General features: G+C 48.3%; 1 protein-coding gene across 4 annotated transcripts in view; it reads left to right on the top strand.

Annotated features, from left to right (window-relative positions):
• The window catches only part of Rbks (ribokinase), a 91484-nt gene extending 73979 nt beyond the window's left edge, over positions 1-17505 (top strand). For 2 of the 4 annotated variants that reach the window (XM_075955030.1, XM_075955031.1), the window contains one exon: positions 17221-17501. In XM_075955030.1, coding sequence (XP_075811145.1) covers positions 17221-17394 — 174 coding nt within the window. In that variant the 3' untranslated portion in view covers positions 17395-17501. Of the gene's footprint in view, positions 1-17220 lie in introns of all 4 variants that reach the window. The other 2 variants (XM_075955032.1, XM_075955033.1) reach the window with 2 other exon arrangements.
• The last annotated feature ends 218 nt before the right edge of the window (positions 17506-17723 follow it).

Below are 17723 nucleotides of genomic sequence, written 5' to 3'. Positions count from 1 at the left end.
TGAGCACTTCCTCCCTCCTTCCCTTCCAAAAGTTAGGAAATAACTTCAACAACACAAAAAGATATTTTAAAAAAATGTCTTATAGGCCAGCCATGATAGCATATGCCTTTAATCCCAGCACTTAAGAGGCAGAGGCAGGAGGATCTCTGTGAGTTCAAGTCCAGCCTGTTCTACATAGAAAATTCCAGGATAGCCAGGACTGCACAGACAGACACTGTCTCAAAAAATTGATCAATAAAATAAAATGATCCACATCATGCAGCCTTATTAATTCTAAACATTTTGCTATTCTAGCTTCAAGTGCTTTTTTAATATGTGAGACTTTCATATGTGAGTACTGTATTTATACCATTCCACCCCGCAGTCTCTTTCCTTCCACTCCTCCCCTCCCACCCCACTCCCTCTTAGCTCTACTGGTCACCCCAGGTCAATCCCCTTGACTTATAAAGTGTGGACCCACACAGATAATATAGACGTCAAAGTCCAGACTGAACAAAGGGCAGCATCCAGGTTCCAAAGGCTCCGTAGGAACCGCATTCTTGCTGTTCCCTAAACTTGTGACTAATTTCCCCTGGCACTTTTCTGAAGGAGTCTTAGATTCAGCACTCTGCTTTGCCTCAAACTCAGCTCTATCCAAACAAAAGCATTAAAACTGAAGCCCCCAAGAACACTACGGTCCATCAGGGAAATGCTAATCTAAACTACACAGACTTAGGTATGGTGCCATAGACCTGTGATCCCAGGCACTTGGGAGGCAGAAGCAGGAGGATTGGGAGTTAGTAGAAACCTACCCTTCATTTAAATACCAGCTAGCATTTAATAAGAAATACAATAATTAATAAAATGAATAATAAACAGGAATGATAAATATCCTCCACACAAACACCTCAGAGCCCAGTGCTAGTTCACGTAGTTGCCTACCATGCATGCTTTAGACACCAGCCTCCTCATAACTACTCCTCCCTCGTGACAGGGACCATGGAGGAGGTGCATGATGGGTTTGGGGTGTGTAGACAGGACCAGGTATTCCCGCCGAGGGCCAAGCACTTCCCAGTGAATCGCCCCCACCAGCTTTCAGCACAGTTAGAGTCTCCAAGCCATTTTGCTCAGTTCCTCCCTTCGCCCTCACAGTGTAGACCTGGCTCAAGAGCCAGGAGCGAGGCAGTCATCGTGAGGAAGTGGAGGCATTATAAATAACCCAGGAACCCTCTCCTAACGGCAACTGTGTGCTGATTTTGTGGCCTAACAGCTCGAGTTGAGAAGAGCATGGCTAAGGCGTTGTGCAATAATTGCTCAAAGTTCTGTGTGTGGCAGAGGTGCAACCTGTGGTTGGTGCTCACGCTCTCAGATGCCTTTGCCGTGTGACAATCCGATGGCCCTGTGCCATCTAGCAGTTCCCAGAGAACAATGATCTTACTGCGAGCACCGCTCGCCGAGAAGAAAGCAGCTGGTGAACATGAGCGCTTGGCAGAGAACGCTGAGTGAGTCTTGGGTAGGATTCCCAGGCATACTGGATTAACTGTTTTCTGTCTAGAGTGGTGGAGACACAAGGAAGAAAGATTGCTGACCACAGAAGGCAAGGTCAGTCTTTAGAACCCAGTGAGTCACCAACGGACACTCTGGTTTTAAGTGCCATTTATTCGCAGATACATAAAGTTATTTCTACACAAAGCCTTCATTAACAGTGCCGGGAGAATAGGCCTTTCTCGTCGCACTTACAATTTGCACTCAGGGCTCCTTTTCTCTTTTATTAATTACGGAATGAGTTAATCGACCACAGGCATTTTGGGCAAATAGGGCTTTGGGCCAGTTTTCAGTCTCTTTCAGCCATTTTTCTCTGTGGCTTTCCCAGACTGCGGAGCCGTGAAGGCCCTGAAGGAGGAGGGTCAGTGGGTTCTGCTGAGAACAGCCCAAGCCAGCCCCACACCAGAACCTGAGAGGCTACAGCCATCTATGGCCCATCCACTCCGAGGCTGACAGTGGACCTCACGATCTCTGCAGTCTGCCTAGCCTTGGCCAAATGACGGATGTTCTGTGAGGGACACCGAGACATGACCGCTGGGCCCTGCCAGCTTCAGCAAGCGCGGCAGACTTTCTACTGGGGTCACAGTGATTGCTGACAGCCTTCATAACATAACCAGCTATAATATAAACAAACCATGAAATGTTCGTATTTTATTATCAAGCAACAAGCAAAAGAGCCTCCCCACCCCCATTTCCACTCTCAGCATAGAGGAGACATTGAAAACAAGCTAAGGGCTTTTGGAATGGGTGAGCGCGGCTTAAAGGATGGGGCTCAAGCTCGGGCGGCAAGGAGAATGAGGGGCACACAGGGATACAGTCAAGGATGTCTGCTCTGTTCATTGTTGGGTATATCTGAATTTCATATGAGATCCTTTACTTCAGAGCACCCATCAAAAGGTTCCACTCAGAACTGGTGTGACTGGCCACAGAGAGGCCGTCGCTGACTGATGAGACTGAGGGAGAACCCTGATACACAGGCAAGGCCCAGATGGAGCCAGCAAATGACCTGTCATTCCGGGAGCCATTTGTCTCTGGTCAGAGAACAGCCTGAGCAGCACAGCCCTGCACGTGTGGGAACCCGAGAGCCCAAGCACAGCCAGCAGGCTCTTCTTGTGGCTGTGACCCAACTTACACAAGGCCCCAGGGAGGCGGTTGCTATGATCACCTGCTCTCTTACAAACACACCAGTGAAGAGGCCGGGGCTCTGGCCTGGAGGCATGAGGAGCTTTTTGCTTTGTCTTAGTTGAAGTTCAATCAATGTGGTGGAAATAGGGAGAGCAGTGTCATCTTTAATGTCCCCTCCAGCCTCTCTGGGCAGAAAAGTGCTGGCCTGTACACACCTCGGCCTCACCTTACTTTGACTCTACACTTGACCTCCCATTGATCCTTCTCTACTCCCATCCATCTAAATGAAAGAACGCTTTAGCCCCATAAACCTCATTCCAGAGAGAAATACATAATTCAAGAGGAATACGGATGTCAAAGAGGAGGCACGCCAATTTGTGTCAGCATTCGCTGTAAAATAAAGGAGTACAAGGAGAGTTTAATGTAATGTAGAATTGAAATTAAAATAGAGCCAATATTTAGGCATTCCTCCGCCTGCTTCTCCCTGCTGTGACACAAAGGGCTGACTCTCTGAGTACCAATGTCATGTGTTGTTTGCTTTGCTTTTTCTCCTACCGGGATTTTTCTTCTTCTTCTCTGGGTGAAATGTTACCTGCCTGTCTCTGGCATCTAAAATTTGACCTTTTCACCTGTTCCATTCTGATCACAGTAGCAAAAATCAGACTTTTCCCTCCACCTTCCAATCTCCACTCTTCACCGCAGCAGCACAGAAAGGACCCCTGCCTGCTCAGCGTCACTTGGCAGCTCTTAACTCTTCCCTGACACCAGCTAGTGTGTCACAGCCATACTTTCTTTTTCCAAAGAAAAAAAATTAAAGGTTGATAATGAACATCTCACAGTGTGCAGCTGGGCAAGGAGTTCCTGCTCCCCCAACTCTTCAGTGCCCAGTGGGGAGACAGCATGGTTTCCCTCAAACCAGCCAGGTGCAGCAGCACAGCCAGTCCTGGGGAAGCAGAGGCAAGAGGGTCACAGCAAGTTCAAGGCCAGCCTGGTCCATCTGTTCCAGGGTACATAGGAAGACTGTCTCAAAAAAAGTCAAAACACACAAAAACGGAGAGACCTGCCTGGAGCCCTTATTCCATTTCCTTCCATCGTTTTTGATCAAATGGTAGAATCCCATAGTTTGAGCCCAGACCGAAATGATTCACCCTTTCCAGAAGTAAATTCCTAAGGTGGAGTGATTCTCTGCCCACAGCCCCAGTGCCACCTGGGAACTCATTAGGAATGCAAATCCCAAGCCCCACCTTAGGTTTAATGGATCAGAAAGTTTGAGGGTGGAGCACAGCCATCCCCATTTAACAAGCCCTCCAGGCTATTCTGAGGTCAAAATTGAAACCCCTAGCTTAGAAAACTTAGGTTTGCTTCCACTGAAGATATTCAGAGGTACACCATATATTCTGAAGGTATTTTAAAATATTTATGGGCAAAGGCCAAAAGCCCTTCCAGGTACTGAGCTCCAACCAGACATCCTAACTGCCACCAGCCAGGGGCCCTGAGCTCTACTGCTTGGTTTCTGTCTGGACAATGAAAGCCTGGCTGCCTCACGGGGCTGTAATGAGATTCTGGTTTGGATTACATCTGTAAACATACCCTGCAAACAGGCGAGAAAGTGAGAGTCCTGTCACTCTCTGCTGGATTCTAGGGTTGGGAGCATTGTCCTGACCGGAGCAGAAGGGCCTGCATTTATCACTTCCCTGACGCAGTTCACTTTTCTTACCCAGTCAGTGACCTGCTGGATGTGTCTCAGGTTCTGCCATTTAGCCTCACCAAGTCGGTCTGCTGTTAAGGAATACCATTTCCTGATTAGCCGCTCACCCAACATAAGGGACTCTGTACCCCTGCTCAGACATGTCTCCCGGCTTCCCCTGAATGCTCTATATTGGTCTTTGAGGGTGGACTGTGGATACCAAAGCTCTCATGCCCAGTGCGCGCCACACCAGAAACCCCCATTTCAGATCTTCAAGAAGGAAGCTTAACATTTATTTTGATGGCATCCCTTAAGCAGCACAGAAAATCAGAGAGAAAATCCCTCAAGCCAGCCGAATCTACGGAAACGAAGATTGACAAACCAGACCAGTTAATGTTGCAAAGTGTAGTGGGTTTTCACTTCCCAGATTAGCGGTCACAGACAGTTTCACCACAGCAATCCTCAAACAGCAAGCTCCTGCCTTAATCCGAAAACCTCAGAGACTCTTGGAGAAAATCTGAGGAAGGCGGAAACTAAACCTCTTTTGCCATGTTTGTTAGGCATGAAGTTCTCGTAACTAGCTCCCGCTGGGTCACCAGCAGCCTCGCTTTCGTCTGAAGTGCAGCCAAAGGAATATGGTTACATTTTGTCTAGCTATGAAATAACACATTCTCAGTTAACTATATAATTAAAATATGAAATTATTTTACTGAAAAATGGGTACATATTTAGCAAGTCTGCAGAGACAGAAAGTAGAGAGGCCTAAGGGCAGTAAATGATGTGGTTTCTTTGAGGGGGATGAAAACTTCTAGACTCAGACAGCGCTGGCGGTTGCTCAACCCCAGGACTACACCAAGGAACAGGGAATTGTACTCTTTGAGCAGGTGGACTGTGGGTTAGGAATTAGATCCCAGAGCCAGGATTTGGGGAGAGGTTGTTTGTTTGTTTGTCTGTTGTGTTTGTTTTTCTGTGGAAGGTGTTTGTAGCTCAGTGACCCTGGGTTTCATCCCCACCACACACACGCGTGCACACACACACACACACACACACATAAGTGACTAGCAGATTATATAAACCAAGGAACAAGTTTCAGTTCAGTACTTGATTAATTTGAAGTGCTGATCATTTGAACTATATTAGGCCATGAAATAGTTTAATCTTTTAATCCTAGAGTATTTTTAAGTAGACTATCTCAGCCTAATCATTAACATTTATCATGAAGTGGCAAAGATATGAACATCTGTGATATAATAATTTGTCATGTTTCCTACAGATAATTTAGCGTGGCCATCGGCTCCATTACACAGAGAGACAAACTCTGGGTGCTGGCTAGCTGTCACGATGCTCATAAAATGAAGTGGTTCAGGAAGGCGGGAAGTTTGAGGTTGGGGAAGGATGTGATCTCATCCTCCTGAGGTAAACATGATAAGAGGAGAGGACCAGATTCCAATGGGAGCTGCGTGTGCTCTCGGCTCTTGTGTAAACCGCCTGTCTCAGGGTCAGTCCACACAGAGCTCACTCGGTCACATCTGCACAGGCGACAACCTTTGCACCAGCCATCCGGATCCCCATCTGCTCCCAAATTCCTTACTCTGTGGCTTTGAGTTTCCCAAGGTTCACTGGTAACCGTGTTAGGACGTCTGGCTCAGTGAAGGGAAGTGGGGAGCCACCAGTGGTTGCCCGCCCTGCCCACAGTGGAGCGTGTGCCTGTTAGGGTCTCTTACACGCCCAAGACCCTGACTAGAGCATTCGCTCTTCAGGACAAGAGGCCTACTTCAGCATTTCTCAGATTTATCACCCTGCCCCAAAGAACCTTGTAAAAAAAATCCCTATTCACCCTCCTTTTTCCCCCATAAAATATTAAAATGATAACTATACTCATATGTACATTTATATACAGTAGCTCTTTAAAGAGACACCAGCCATTGCAATAGCCATGGTTTCTCACATTCATGAGTTCTAGCCCCCGCTGGGAACACGCGCCCTGTAGGAAAGAAAAGCCCTCAGCAGAGCTCTCCTGATCATCCTGGCAGCGAGTGGTGAGATTGGTCACGTGGAGAAGGGGACCCAGCAGCCTGGTGGTCTCTGCTCACCAGGATGAGCCCTGACCTCAGTTTCCAAGCTTGCACAGCCACCTACTGCCTTTTGGGGTCTGCTATCTCCTCTCCCTGGCAGAGGTGGCATCTGCCCAGCCGTGGATAACAGCGTGTCCCACCAAGCTTCAATGCAGAGAAGTCCAGGGTGTCCCTGCCACCGTGCTGACCTCCGACCCTGCCTCTCCGAGCTTTGGCTCTTCATTCTCCAGCTTTGCATTGACAACAGGGACCCTGCTCTTCGCTCTCCATTCTCCACACTTTAGTCTCCCCACTCGCTACAGGGTCCACCGACAGACTTCACTGCTAGGGCTTTAGTCCTGGCCTGCACAACCCAGGGCTCCAGATACTGGCTTCTACTTCTTCCCAGACACCGTATTCCGCTCCTCTGAGCTGGGAACAGAAATCCAACCCTCTTGCTCTAACAGTCAATAGGTTGTGTCCATATGATGGTGACCCCTTTTGTCCCTGAAACCTTGTCTGATCCCACTGACCTAGATCGTGGGTTTTCACTATAAAATCTTGAGCAAATGAAATGGCCTCCGATGTGATGCTATGGAGTCTGCGCCGCTCCGTTGAACACCCGCTCTGTTCCGGGCTCTCCTGGACCCTCTGACATAGTCTGAAGTAGTTTCCACAGTGGTCCCCTCATACAGGTAGATAGATGCAGAAAAGATGAACAACCTGCCAGGCATCGCACAGCCAGGACATTGGTGAAATCGGGTTTCAGGTCCTTTTGGTCCCATGCCATCTGCACATGGTTCCCCAGTTGTGTGAGTTTTAATTCAGATGGCAGAGGGTTGTCAAGGGGCTGAAAGCAAGATTAAAAGGTCCTTCTGTCTGGGGACCCCGAGGTTTAGGACTCTTAAGCTCAGTCGTCTACTGATGTCCTGGCCATGGGAAGGGGGCCGAAGTCCATGCTTAGACATCCATGCCGGAGGAGGACAGGCCTGGCTGCCAGTCTCGCCTAAGGTTGGGGCAGCGCCCTAAAATGATCCCTGGAAGATGAGTCCATCCCAAACCAAGAGCAGACAGCGGGGCTGAGCCAGAGGGCTCTAACCGGGGCCCCAGCACCCACGTGAAAGGTAGCAGGAACGCTGGTGGTTACATTGCTCTCTCCTGAGCCCCTGGCCAGATCCTCAAGGAAGAAGCGGTGCCTCCGTGTGTTTCAGCCATTTGCTCCCCTCCAACCTCTGAAACCACAAGCAGACTGAGGAATTCAGCCTGCAGTGTGGGCTGAATAGTTCTAGGGAGGGAGCCGCTCTGAAAAGAAAGCAGTATCCTCTTGTCAGAAGGAATGTGTGAAGACATCAGAGAGGAATGTGGGGGCTCTGTTGGGGTGGCTCAGCAGTTTGGCCTCTGAATCATGCCATGTGGGTCCAGATTCCTAAGGGATGAACCCTCGGGACTGACATCACTCTCTCAAGACCATCGGGGCTCATTGTGCTGCCCAGCAAGTTTTTACCTTGGGGTTTTCAGCACTTGGGTTTTTTTTCCCCCAACCGCATGTAATACCCATCATTCCTTCCAGTTCACCCATTTTCTGTCATCTGGAATTTGACAAACTAGGGCTTTTATAAGCCTGTTTCATGGCCGCCACCCCATTCCCCCAGGAAGGGGAATTCTTAGAACAGCGTGTGCTGGCTCTCGCGCCTGACCACTCAAGCCCGGCTTCTGTCAGGACATTTCAGCAGTGGCTGGGCGCAGCACTAGGCCTCAGGATCAAAGGTGACAAAGCTGTCTTCATGACCTCAGGAAGGAAGCACAGAGGGCTTGGAGGCTAACTGGTCGGTGGGATCAGAGAACGTCTTGAACACAGTACCGGGCAGTCAGTGTGAGACCAACTAGGCTGATGAGGAGCTGTGTCTTAGGAATAAATGTAGACACTAGTCCATGGATGTTCTGAGCTTCAGGAACAAAGATCCCAAAGGGAAAGAGGTAAAACTAGAAAAGAAGTTTATGCCGGGCGGTGATGGCCACACCTTTAACCCCAGCACTCAGGAGGCAGAAGCAGACAGAGCTGTATGAGTTCACAGCCAGACTGGTCTACAGAGCGAGTTCCAGTGAGTCTTAAAATTTTAAAAAGGGAAGGGAGGGAGGAGGGAAGGCAGGAAGGAAGGAGGTTCATGTGCTGTGCTCTGTTTAAGGAGCTAACATGTTATGCTCAGAAGGCCAAGAAGCATGTAGAATGTCTTAGGCATAGAGATGAAGCAGCCAGATTTGCAAGCATATGTAGGGTAGACTAGAAGGGCCAGGCCCGAAAGCGGGGAGACCAGTTAAGAAGTCACTGTGGACACGAGTGGGAAGGCGGCCAGGGAGAGACAAGAGGGCAGAAGTGGGCATTTGGAATTGAGTCCCAAAGACCCCCAGGTTTTCTGTGTGGATGTGTACAAGCGCAGGAGGGCAGTGTCCCAGCAGGCTGCAGTGAGCTCAGGTTGTCTGTGGGGGTGACTATCTATCTATCTATCTATCTATCTATCTATCTATCTATCTAATCTATATCTATCTCTAGTTTTTCAGGACAGGGTTTCCCAGTTGCTTTGGAGCCTGTCCTGGTACCTGCTCTGTAGACCAGGCTGGCCTCAAACTCACAGAGACCCGCCTGCCTCTCCCTCCCGAGTGCTGGGATTAAAGACGTGTGCCACCACCACCGGGTGACTTTCTACCATTTTTTTTTTTTTTTTTTTTTTTGGTTTTTCGAGACAGGGTTTCTCTGTGGCTTTGGAGCCTGTCCTGGAACTAGCTCTTGTAGACCAGGCTGGTCTCGAACTCACAGAGATCCGCCTGCCTCTGCCTCCCGAGTGCTGGGATTAAAGGCGTGCGCCACCACCGCCCGGCTACTTTCTACCATTTTTAAGCATTTGCTTTCCAGCTTTCCAGCCGGAACAAGGGGCCCCTCTCATACAACACTCTCACCAGACAGCCCCAAGAGACTGGGTGTGAACTGAGTCAGCTTAGTGAGGGCACAGAACCATGATGGTCATAGACAAGGGCCCCAGAACGGCGGGGTGGGGCTGAGGAAGATGGAATGGAAAGTGGGACTTTGGCCAGAGAAGATGGTCTGAAAGAAAGGAGGGAATGAGATCAGCCTTCACATAGCAATGCTGTCTCGCGCCTAGTAGCAGAGGCCTCTCCACACCCCAGCTTGGCACTATCCTTAAAAATTCCCTCCTCTCAGGTTCTGCCCTTGAGGCTATCTGAGCAGCTGTACAGTGCCCGCCCTCCATCACTAGCCCTCAAACCCTGCCTGCTCCCACACACCTGTCCTGGGTGCTGCTGGGATTACCACATAACCAAAAGCAGTTTAGGGAGGGCAGGGTTTATCTAGCTTATAGGTTACAGTCTGGGCAGGAGCTCAAAGCAGGGACCTAGAGGAGGGAACTGAAGCTTACTGGCCCTTTCCATAGCTGGCTCAGCCTGCTTTCTCGTACACCTCAGAACCAGCTGCCCAGGGTTAGACCTCCCACTTCAATCATTAGTCACAAAACTGGCCCCACAGACTTGCCCACAGGCCAGTCTAACAGAGGCAGTTCCTCGACTGATACTCCCTCTGCCCAGATGATGCTAGCTTGTCGACTTGACGGAAGCCAACCAGCACACTTCTAGAAGCCTCGGTAGGCACCACTGGACATTTCCACTGTCATGACACACTTACTCGTGAGCTACCACCACACGTACATGGAGCAGAACATCTCAAACCACAGGGACGCGATGGCCCTTGGGAAAGCAGGGATTTCAGAATGCTGCGTGCACTCTGGGTGAGCACCTGGTCCTAAGCAGGGAAGCGTTCTGAGAAAACAACCAGTACTAGCCACGTTGGTGACTGTCGGAAGGAAGGCAAATTATGCCATCACCCCTTTTGACATAAAAATAATTTTCAATAGAAGGTTAAAGCCGTCAAGTTCTATCAATGAGATCTCTTCCATTATGGCAAGAATGATTGACTGGAAAGCACCTTACTTACAGGAAAATCATGCTGATGGAGTACAGCTTCCACTTTTTAAAGCACTTCCCATTAAAAAAAAATCATCCCAATGTATAAAAATAGTTAAAGATGTGAATCAACAGCCAAGTAATTTATCGGCAGTTGAAAGCCTTGTGGTATAAATAGACCCAACAATGGGAATATCAAGTAACTCTCAGCTATGGCAACCTGACCTAACACAGAAGAAAGTCACATGTGGTTCACCCAGAGCCAGCCAGCCAGCCACCTTGGACCCGATCTGAAAAAGAGAACATGATGAACCCAGAATCATTAGGTCAGGTCAACACTAAGTGCTGGGCGGGGCAGGGGAAGAGACACAGGGAGTGAAAATGTGGACCCCACCCAAGAGTCTGTAAGTTGTCCTGACTGTAGGCCTCTACAGGAAATGCACACGTGGTATGTGTGTGTTCAGGGTTAGGGGATGGGCAGAGTTCCCCAGCTACTAAAGAAAAGAGATGTGTTTCGACTCTATGATGTCCTTCCTTCTCTCCTCCTTCCTGCCCAGACTTTACCTGGGATATAACGAGCAGGGAACATGGAACGGACTGGAGGTTTCCTGGGACTCTTGTATTTACTGGTGGTGCCTTACTGTCTGAGGTTCGGTTCCTTCTTTGTTCTGTCTTCTGTTAGGGAAGGTCAATCTAAAGGTGAAATGAAGTTGGAAGTCTATGCTGGATGTAAAAAGCATCCAGCTTCGCAGCCTCCCGCCACAGAGCCGTCCCCACCCAGACATCCTCACCTTCCTACTGCATATGAATAGTTCCTTGTCTGCCCTTTATGCTTTTCCATCTTGGGTGTAATATGGCTTTCAAGGGTTGGGGCTCTGTGGCCCAGCTATACCCACTTTGGGATACCCCTGCATCTCACTTCTCTGAGGTCAAAGCCAGAGCAACTGGAAATTCGTTCATCAGTAATTGAGTACACACGTGTGTGTGTGTGTGTGTATGTGTAAACACGTGTGTACATGCATGTAGAGGCAAGAGGTCAATCCTTGGGGACCGTGTTTCTGTGAAGGATATGTAATGTGGGATTTCCCTCTGTATGCTGCAAATATGTTTTATTACCATTGGTTAATAAAGAAGCTACTTTGGGCTTATGGCAGGGCAGAATATAGCCAGGCAGGAAATCTGAACAGAGATATAGAGAGAGCATAGGCAGAGCCAAAGAGACACCATGTAGCTAGCTGATGAAGGAGACAGATGTCCTAGAAACTTACCGGTAAACCATGAGCCTTGTGGTAAAATACAAAATAATAGGAATGGGTTAAGTTATGATGTAAGAGCTAGCTAGAAATATGCTAGAGTCATTGGCCAAGCAATGTTGTAATTAATATCGTTTCTGTGTGATTATTCAGGTCTGAGCGGCCAGGAAACAAACAAGCAGTCTCTGACAACAGATATGTATTGTGACACATGTGCACATACATGTGTGAGAACATATTCTCATCCTGTGCAGAGACCAGAGGAGGACATTAGGTCCTCTAGTGTCCCCCTTTTTTTTTTTTTTTTTTTTTTTTGAGATACGGCCTCTTCCAGCTCAAACAACTGGAAGCTTGTTTGAGTTGGGCCGTCTGGCTAGCCAGCACGCAATCAGGATCTGCCTGTCTGTGCAGATACCCAAGCCCAACTGTGTTCTGGGATTTCAGCCCGGGGCCTTAGGCTTCCACAGCGAGTTCTTCCCATAGCCTCCACCTTGATTTCTGAGGTAGGCTTTGCTATCAGCCTGATGCTCACCAAGGGTAGGCAGGCTGGCTGGCCCACAAGCCCCAGGGTCTGCCTGTCTCCTCCATCTCTCTAGTACTAGAAAGGCAAATGCCCACCCCCATGCCCAGCCTTCATGTGGGTTCTTAAATCGATAGTCTATGTGTTTACAAGGCAAGCACCTTGCCAACAGCCATGTCCCCCGCCCAAGTGTGTACCTCGTTTATGGTACTTGACATCTGAAGAGCGATGGGGAAAGGTGGAGACGATTTCTGATCTCTTCACACTGTTTAACCAGGTGGGGTGGGGATTGCCTGGGTCAAGGTTCTTGGTCACCGTGTTCTGCCATGGTTGGTTAGCTCTGCTGCTAACACCTTGAGCCTCGGCTCCCCTGCAGTCACTGTCACAGCCCCTAAGTGTTCCTCCCAGTCCCCTCGACTTGCGCATGCCTGGCCTGGGTTGCGAAAGCCACAGTGAGCTTGCACTTCAGCATCCACACATGCAAGCGGGAGTTTCCCTGGATTCATTTCGCACTGACAAATAGCGGATAGCCACAAAAAATGTTTCAAAAAGAGGGAAGTCATGTAGAGGCAAAAATGGTCACACTTGCAAATTCATGAAAGGTGACCGATTTGACTTTTTAGAATGTCTAAGTCTTTAATTTTTATTGCATAGAAAACTTGGAAATTGCAGCTCTGCCGCACCCTATCATTAACGTGCAGTCACGCTCGGTTCCGTGTTCTCCCCTGTGCATGTGTGCAGTACATATGTGTGGGCAGAGACCAGGAGGGCACACAGTGTTTGTTCTTTTTGTTTGTTTGTTTTTGTTTTTCGAGGCAGGGTTTCTATGTGGTTTTGGAGCCTGTCCTGGAACTAGCTCTTGTAGACCAGGCTGGTCTCGAACTCACAGAGATCCGCCTGCCTCTGCCTCCCAAGTGCTGGGATTAAAGGCGTGCGCCACCACTGCCCGGCCACAGTGTTTGGTCTGTCACTCTCCACCTGGAGACAGTCTCACTAAACAGGAGGAGCAAACCAAGTGATCCTCCTGACTGTCCACTCACCTCACAGGCACACACGCGCGCGTACACATAGCTCTGAGCCGCTACCTTTCTAGCCCAGATATGTTGGGTTTTAGATGAGTTTCTGACACGTGACTTACTACATAGTTTCAGATGATTTGAGCTTCTGGTCCTCCCGCCTCCACTCCTCAACGCTGGGGTTACACGCATGTGCCACACGTCCAGTTTAGACAGCTAGGGATCAAGCTCAGGGTTTCATGCACACTAGGCAAGCACTGGGCCAACTGAACGACAATCGCTTTGATTTCTCATTGTTCATTGTTATTATATAGAAATACGATTCATTTTTATACTGACAAGGTACCAGTGATCTTGTTGAACCTGTTATTTCTTTTCTTTTTTTTTTATTTTTTTTTGAACCTGTTATTTCATGCAGGAATTTTTTTCTCAGGAATGAATATCTACATAAATCATTATGCCAGTCACAAAATTTTTCTCCTTTTCTGCATCTTTCCAAACTGGCTACGCAACCCAGAACAACGCCGCTGAAAGGGACAATACCCACCAGGCCAGGCCCCAGGATGAGGGGAGTGTTGCTCTTCCTCCAGTGTGAGGCCCACAGGGCATCTGTTCATAAACGCCCCCTCAGATGGCCAAGCCTAGTCTATTGTCTTCCTGAAAATGTTTAAAAAATTACTTATATTGATTTTTAAAGTAAGTGTCAGGCTAGCCTTGCATTCATTCCTTGGACAAGTGCTACTTGATTGTGAAGCATGTGTACATGTTTATGTATTTATGTTACACCCAAATCCACGCCGCTGTTTTTATATTTCCTTGCGCTGCCACAGTCTGCTTTTGGGACCATGGCATGCTGACCATGGAAGGCAGCAGAGACACACCTGTCCCCTCAATTTTGCCCGTGGAAGGCGGCAGAGACGCGCCTGCCCCCTCAATTTTGCCCGTGGAAGGCGGCAGAGACGCGCCTGCCCCCTCAATTTTGCCCGTGGAAGGCGGCAGAGACGCGCCTGCCCCCTCAGTTTTGCCCGTGGAAGGCGGCAGAGACGCGCCTGCCCCCTCAGTTTTGCCCGTGGAAGGCGGCAGAGACGCGCCTGCCCCCTCAGTTTTGCCCGTGGAAGGCGGCAGAGACGCGCCTGCCCCCTCAATTTTGCCCGTGGAAGGCGGCAGACGCGCCGTGCCTGCACCCTGGGCTTTGCCTGTGCCCACTGTGTCACAGTGACTTTATTTCTGACTTAAATTCTGGAAGAATCCTGCAGTGAGGATAGCGGGTGTTCTTGGTGGGAAAAAAAAAACAATTTTAAATATAGGAAGAGTGTACCTTTGAAGGCTGTGAGGCAGGGGGAAGGGAGGGAAATGGGGTGTGAAAACCTGTTGCCTAAGTAATGCCTCCAAGCACACAGCTTCACCCATGTTTCCTTACCTTCGGCCACAATGACAGAAGCAACGCAAGCAGTGTCAACAGGACGCAGCAAGCAGTACAGTGTCTTTATCCTTTAGAGTGTTCAATCCCCCGGAACTGGAGTTACAGATGGTTGTGAGCTGCCATGTGGGTGCTGGGAATTGAACCTGTGTCCTCTTTAAGAGTACCCAGTGCTCTTAACCACTGAGTTATCTCTCCAACTCTGTTTTTTTGAGGTATATTTGTACATTTTTAATGAAGTATATTATTCAGTACATAGAATGTAATAATCAAGTTGAGATAGTAAACATTTTCATCTCTTCAATCACTAATCATGACATATTGGAATTTTTATATTTTCTAGTCATTTTTAATATATCAGATTATAGGGGGAGAGGTTTCCTTTTGTTGTTATTTGTTGTTTTGGTTCTGAGATACATCTCACTAGGATGGGACTGGCTACAATGGAATTCTGTTGACCAGGCTGGCCTTGAACTTGCAGTGATCCTCCTGCCTCAGCCTCTGTAGTGTGGGGTTACAGGTGTAAGATGGGATGCCCAGGCTTCAAGGTTCTCACAGTATAGCCTTCAGCTCAGTGTTCCTCTGGCCCCAGCCCCTCTCACGTCATGCTGCTTGCTGGGAAGCGAAAGAGGCCTGAGAACCATGTCTTTGCCTCCATTGTATCCATAGAAAAATGAACTTAGAGAAACACCTAGGAGCTCAGAAAAAGAGGAAAAGAGAAGGGAGAGGAGAGGAATGGCGGCGGGGAGGAGGGAATCCACATCCACAAGGCTATGGCTCCGTGGCAGGTTCCATACTGCCCGTGTTGGCTGTGTGGACGAAGCGCGGTGACAACACTTATCTCCTGAGTCCACTCTTCCCTCCTCGCTGCCTTGTTCTGTTAGAAATCCAGATTATTCCAGAGAAACCCCAGGAGGTTTTCTCCAACCCTTTCTTAAAACCCTCACTAATTGAGCTTGGCATGGTGGTACAAGCCCGTAACCCAGTGAGGACTCCTGAGACCGAGTCAGGAAGATCCCAAGTCCAGGCCAGCCCGGACTACCTAGCAAGACCCTGTGAGACTCTCACTCTTGAAAACACACCCCAAACCATTTGTAAGCTGCCATACTATTCAATACTTACACATGGGTTCTGCACACACCCCTTTTTAGACAGGTCTCACTATGTAGTCCTGGCTAGTCTAGACGTCATCGTGTAGACCAGGCTAGCCTCACTCAAGACTGTAGTTTCTGCCTCTGCCTACTGATACGATGCTGGGACTAACGCCCTTCACCACCATGCCTCTTTTCTCATTGTGCTCCACTGTGCCGGACACGGGATGTTTCAGCTCACAGAGACAATTACGCATCAGGGCTCTCTCTTTGCAGTGGTTAGAACGGCCACAAGACTTGCCAAGAACTGTGAAAACTAGGCCTAAGGAATCAGTAATCGGTGTGCAGGGGAGGGGGGCACTGGAAAATGCCCCTGAAAGCAGTTGATACCAGAATTTCCAAAGTGAGATTCTATAATTACACTTAAAATTGTTTTAAACATATTGGTTACAGGATGAGGTAGCGCCCTAGAAGCACTGATAACGGTATTAATTTGGTTCCTCTGTGACCTTCTCTAACGCAGACCCTGGAGAATGGAAGGGAAGATGCTGTTCCCTGTATTTGGTTTGAGAACAGCAACTGAATGGCTCTCACCACTTTGCATGCATTTGTAATGGCTAATTTTAGGGTTAGAGGCAGGATATACAAAATGAGCCTGGGGCATCTTGTCCCAGAAAGCAAGCAAGAGCAAAATGATGGAGATAATATAAAAGACACGGGAGGCAGCTGAAAAGAACCCAGTTGCCAATGCTGGCAGACCCTGTTCTTAAGTGGGCAGAGCTCCGTTCTCAACTAACGCTTTAGATCCCTGAGCATATACTATTGACAGAAATTGTTTTGAGTTCTACATTCAAAATCTGTCATCCCTCCCCACCATTTATATCATCATTCATATCAGTATGAGCTCATTTTTGGGCTATTATCTAATATTATTTATTCTGTTCTTCATTCCTCCCAGCTTACAGAATATAATATGAAAAGAGGAGACTGTCATTAGATACCTGGCAGAAGCCACTCAGCCACATAGTCGAGGAGACTTATCACAACACACATCCATGCTTTGATTTAGAAACAAATCCCAGAGCCAGGCAATCTCCCACACTGGAGACGCCAAGGCTAACCTGGGCTACACAGTGAGATCCTGTCTACCCTAACTGAGACACATTCTACAAAGTAGCCAACCTCTAAACTGTCATCAAAAACACCTAAGATGCTGTCATACCTTACATACATTGAAGAAACATGACAACTAACTGTAAAATGGCATTCCGCATGGGATGCTGAGACAGAAAAAGGACACAGCAGACTAATAAAATCCAAAGTATGAAAAGCAGTTACCGATATACCACTATTTCACCAGGTATGGTAAGTATGCTGCATCTAGATGTCAACAAAGCTGCGGCTGGAGTGTCTGTGCTCCTCTGGAACTCTGAAGCCATTCTAAAATTAAAAGGGTTGATTCAGTCTGTCCTGGGGCTTGAACTCAGGGCCTCCCACATACCAGGCAGGAATCCACCACTGAACCACAGCTTGACTGCATGTCTTCCTTTCATTGCAGGGTGCTGGTGACAGTTTTGTGGGCGCGCTGGCCTTCTACCTGGCCTACTACCCAAATCTACCCATGGAAGAAATGCTCAAGAGATCAAATTTCATTGCTGCAGTCAGCGTCCAGGCTACAGGAACGCAGTCCTCTTATCCATACAAAAAAGACCTTCCTCCTGCTCTATTCTGACTGCTGCTAGCCCCCCAAAAATATAATCTGGGAATAAAGTGCACATGGGTGTGGCTTCTTAGCTCACAATTACTAGAGAAATGCCCTTTCTTTGTAAGCATGTTCATTTATGAAGTGACCAAGGCTTCTTTGACTCAAGAGTGATACTTTCCTTTTTTATATTCACGATTTTAACTAGAATTAGATTCCACCACCAGAAACTGTACGATTAGTACCAATATTTGGAGAGCAGCAAATTCTAGTGCTGAATGCACGGTAGAAAGCAGTGTTTAATTTTATGTGTATTGGTATTTTGCCTGCATGTATGTCTGTGTGAGGGTGTTGGATCC

Source organism: Microtus pennsylvanicus, chromosome 21, assembly GCF_037038515.1.
Source record: "Microtus pennsylvanicus isolate mMicPen1 chromosome 21, mMicPen1.hap1, whole genome shotgun sequence".
NCBI lineage: Eukaryota > Metazoa > Chordata > Mammalia > Rodentia > Cricetidae > Microtus > Microtus pennsylvanicus.
Note: the sequence above shows the minus strand (reverse complement) of the source record. Positions and strands in the feature narration are given on the sequence as shown.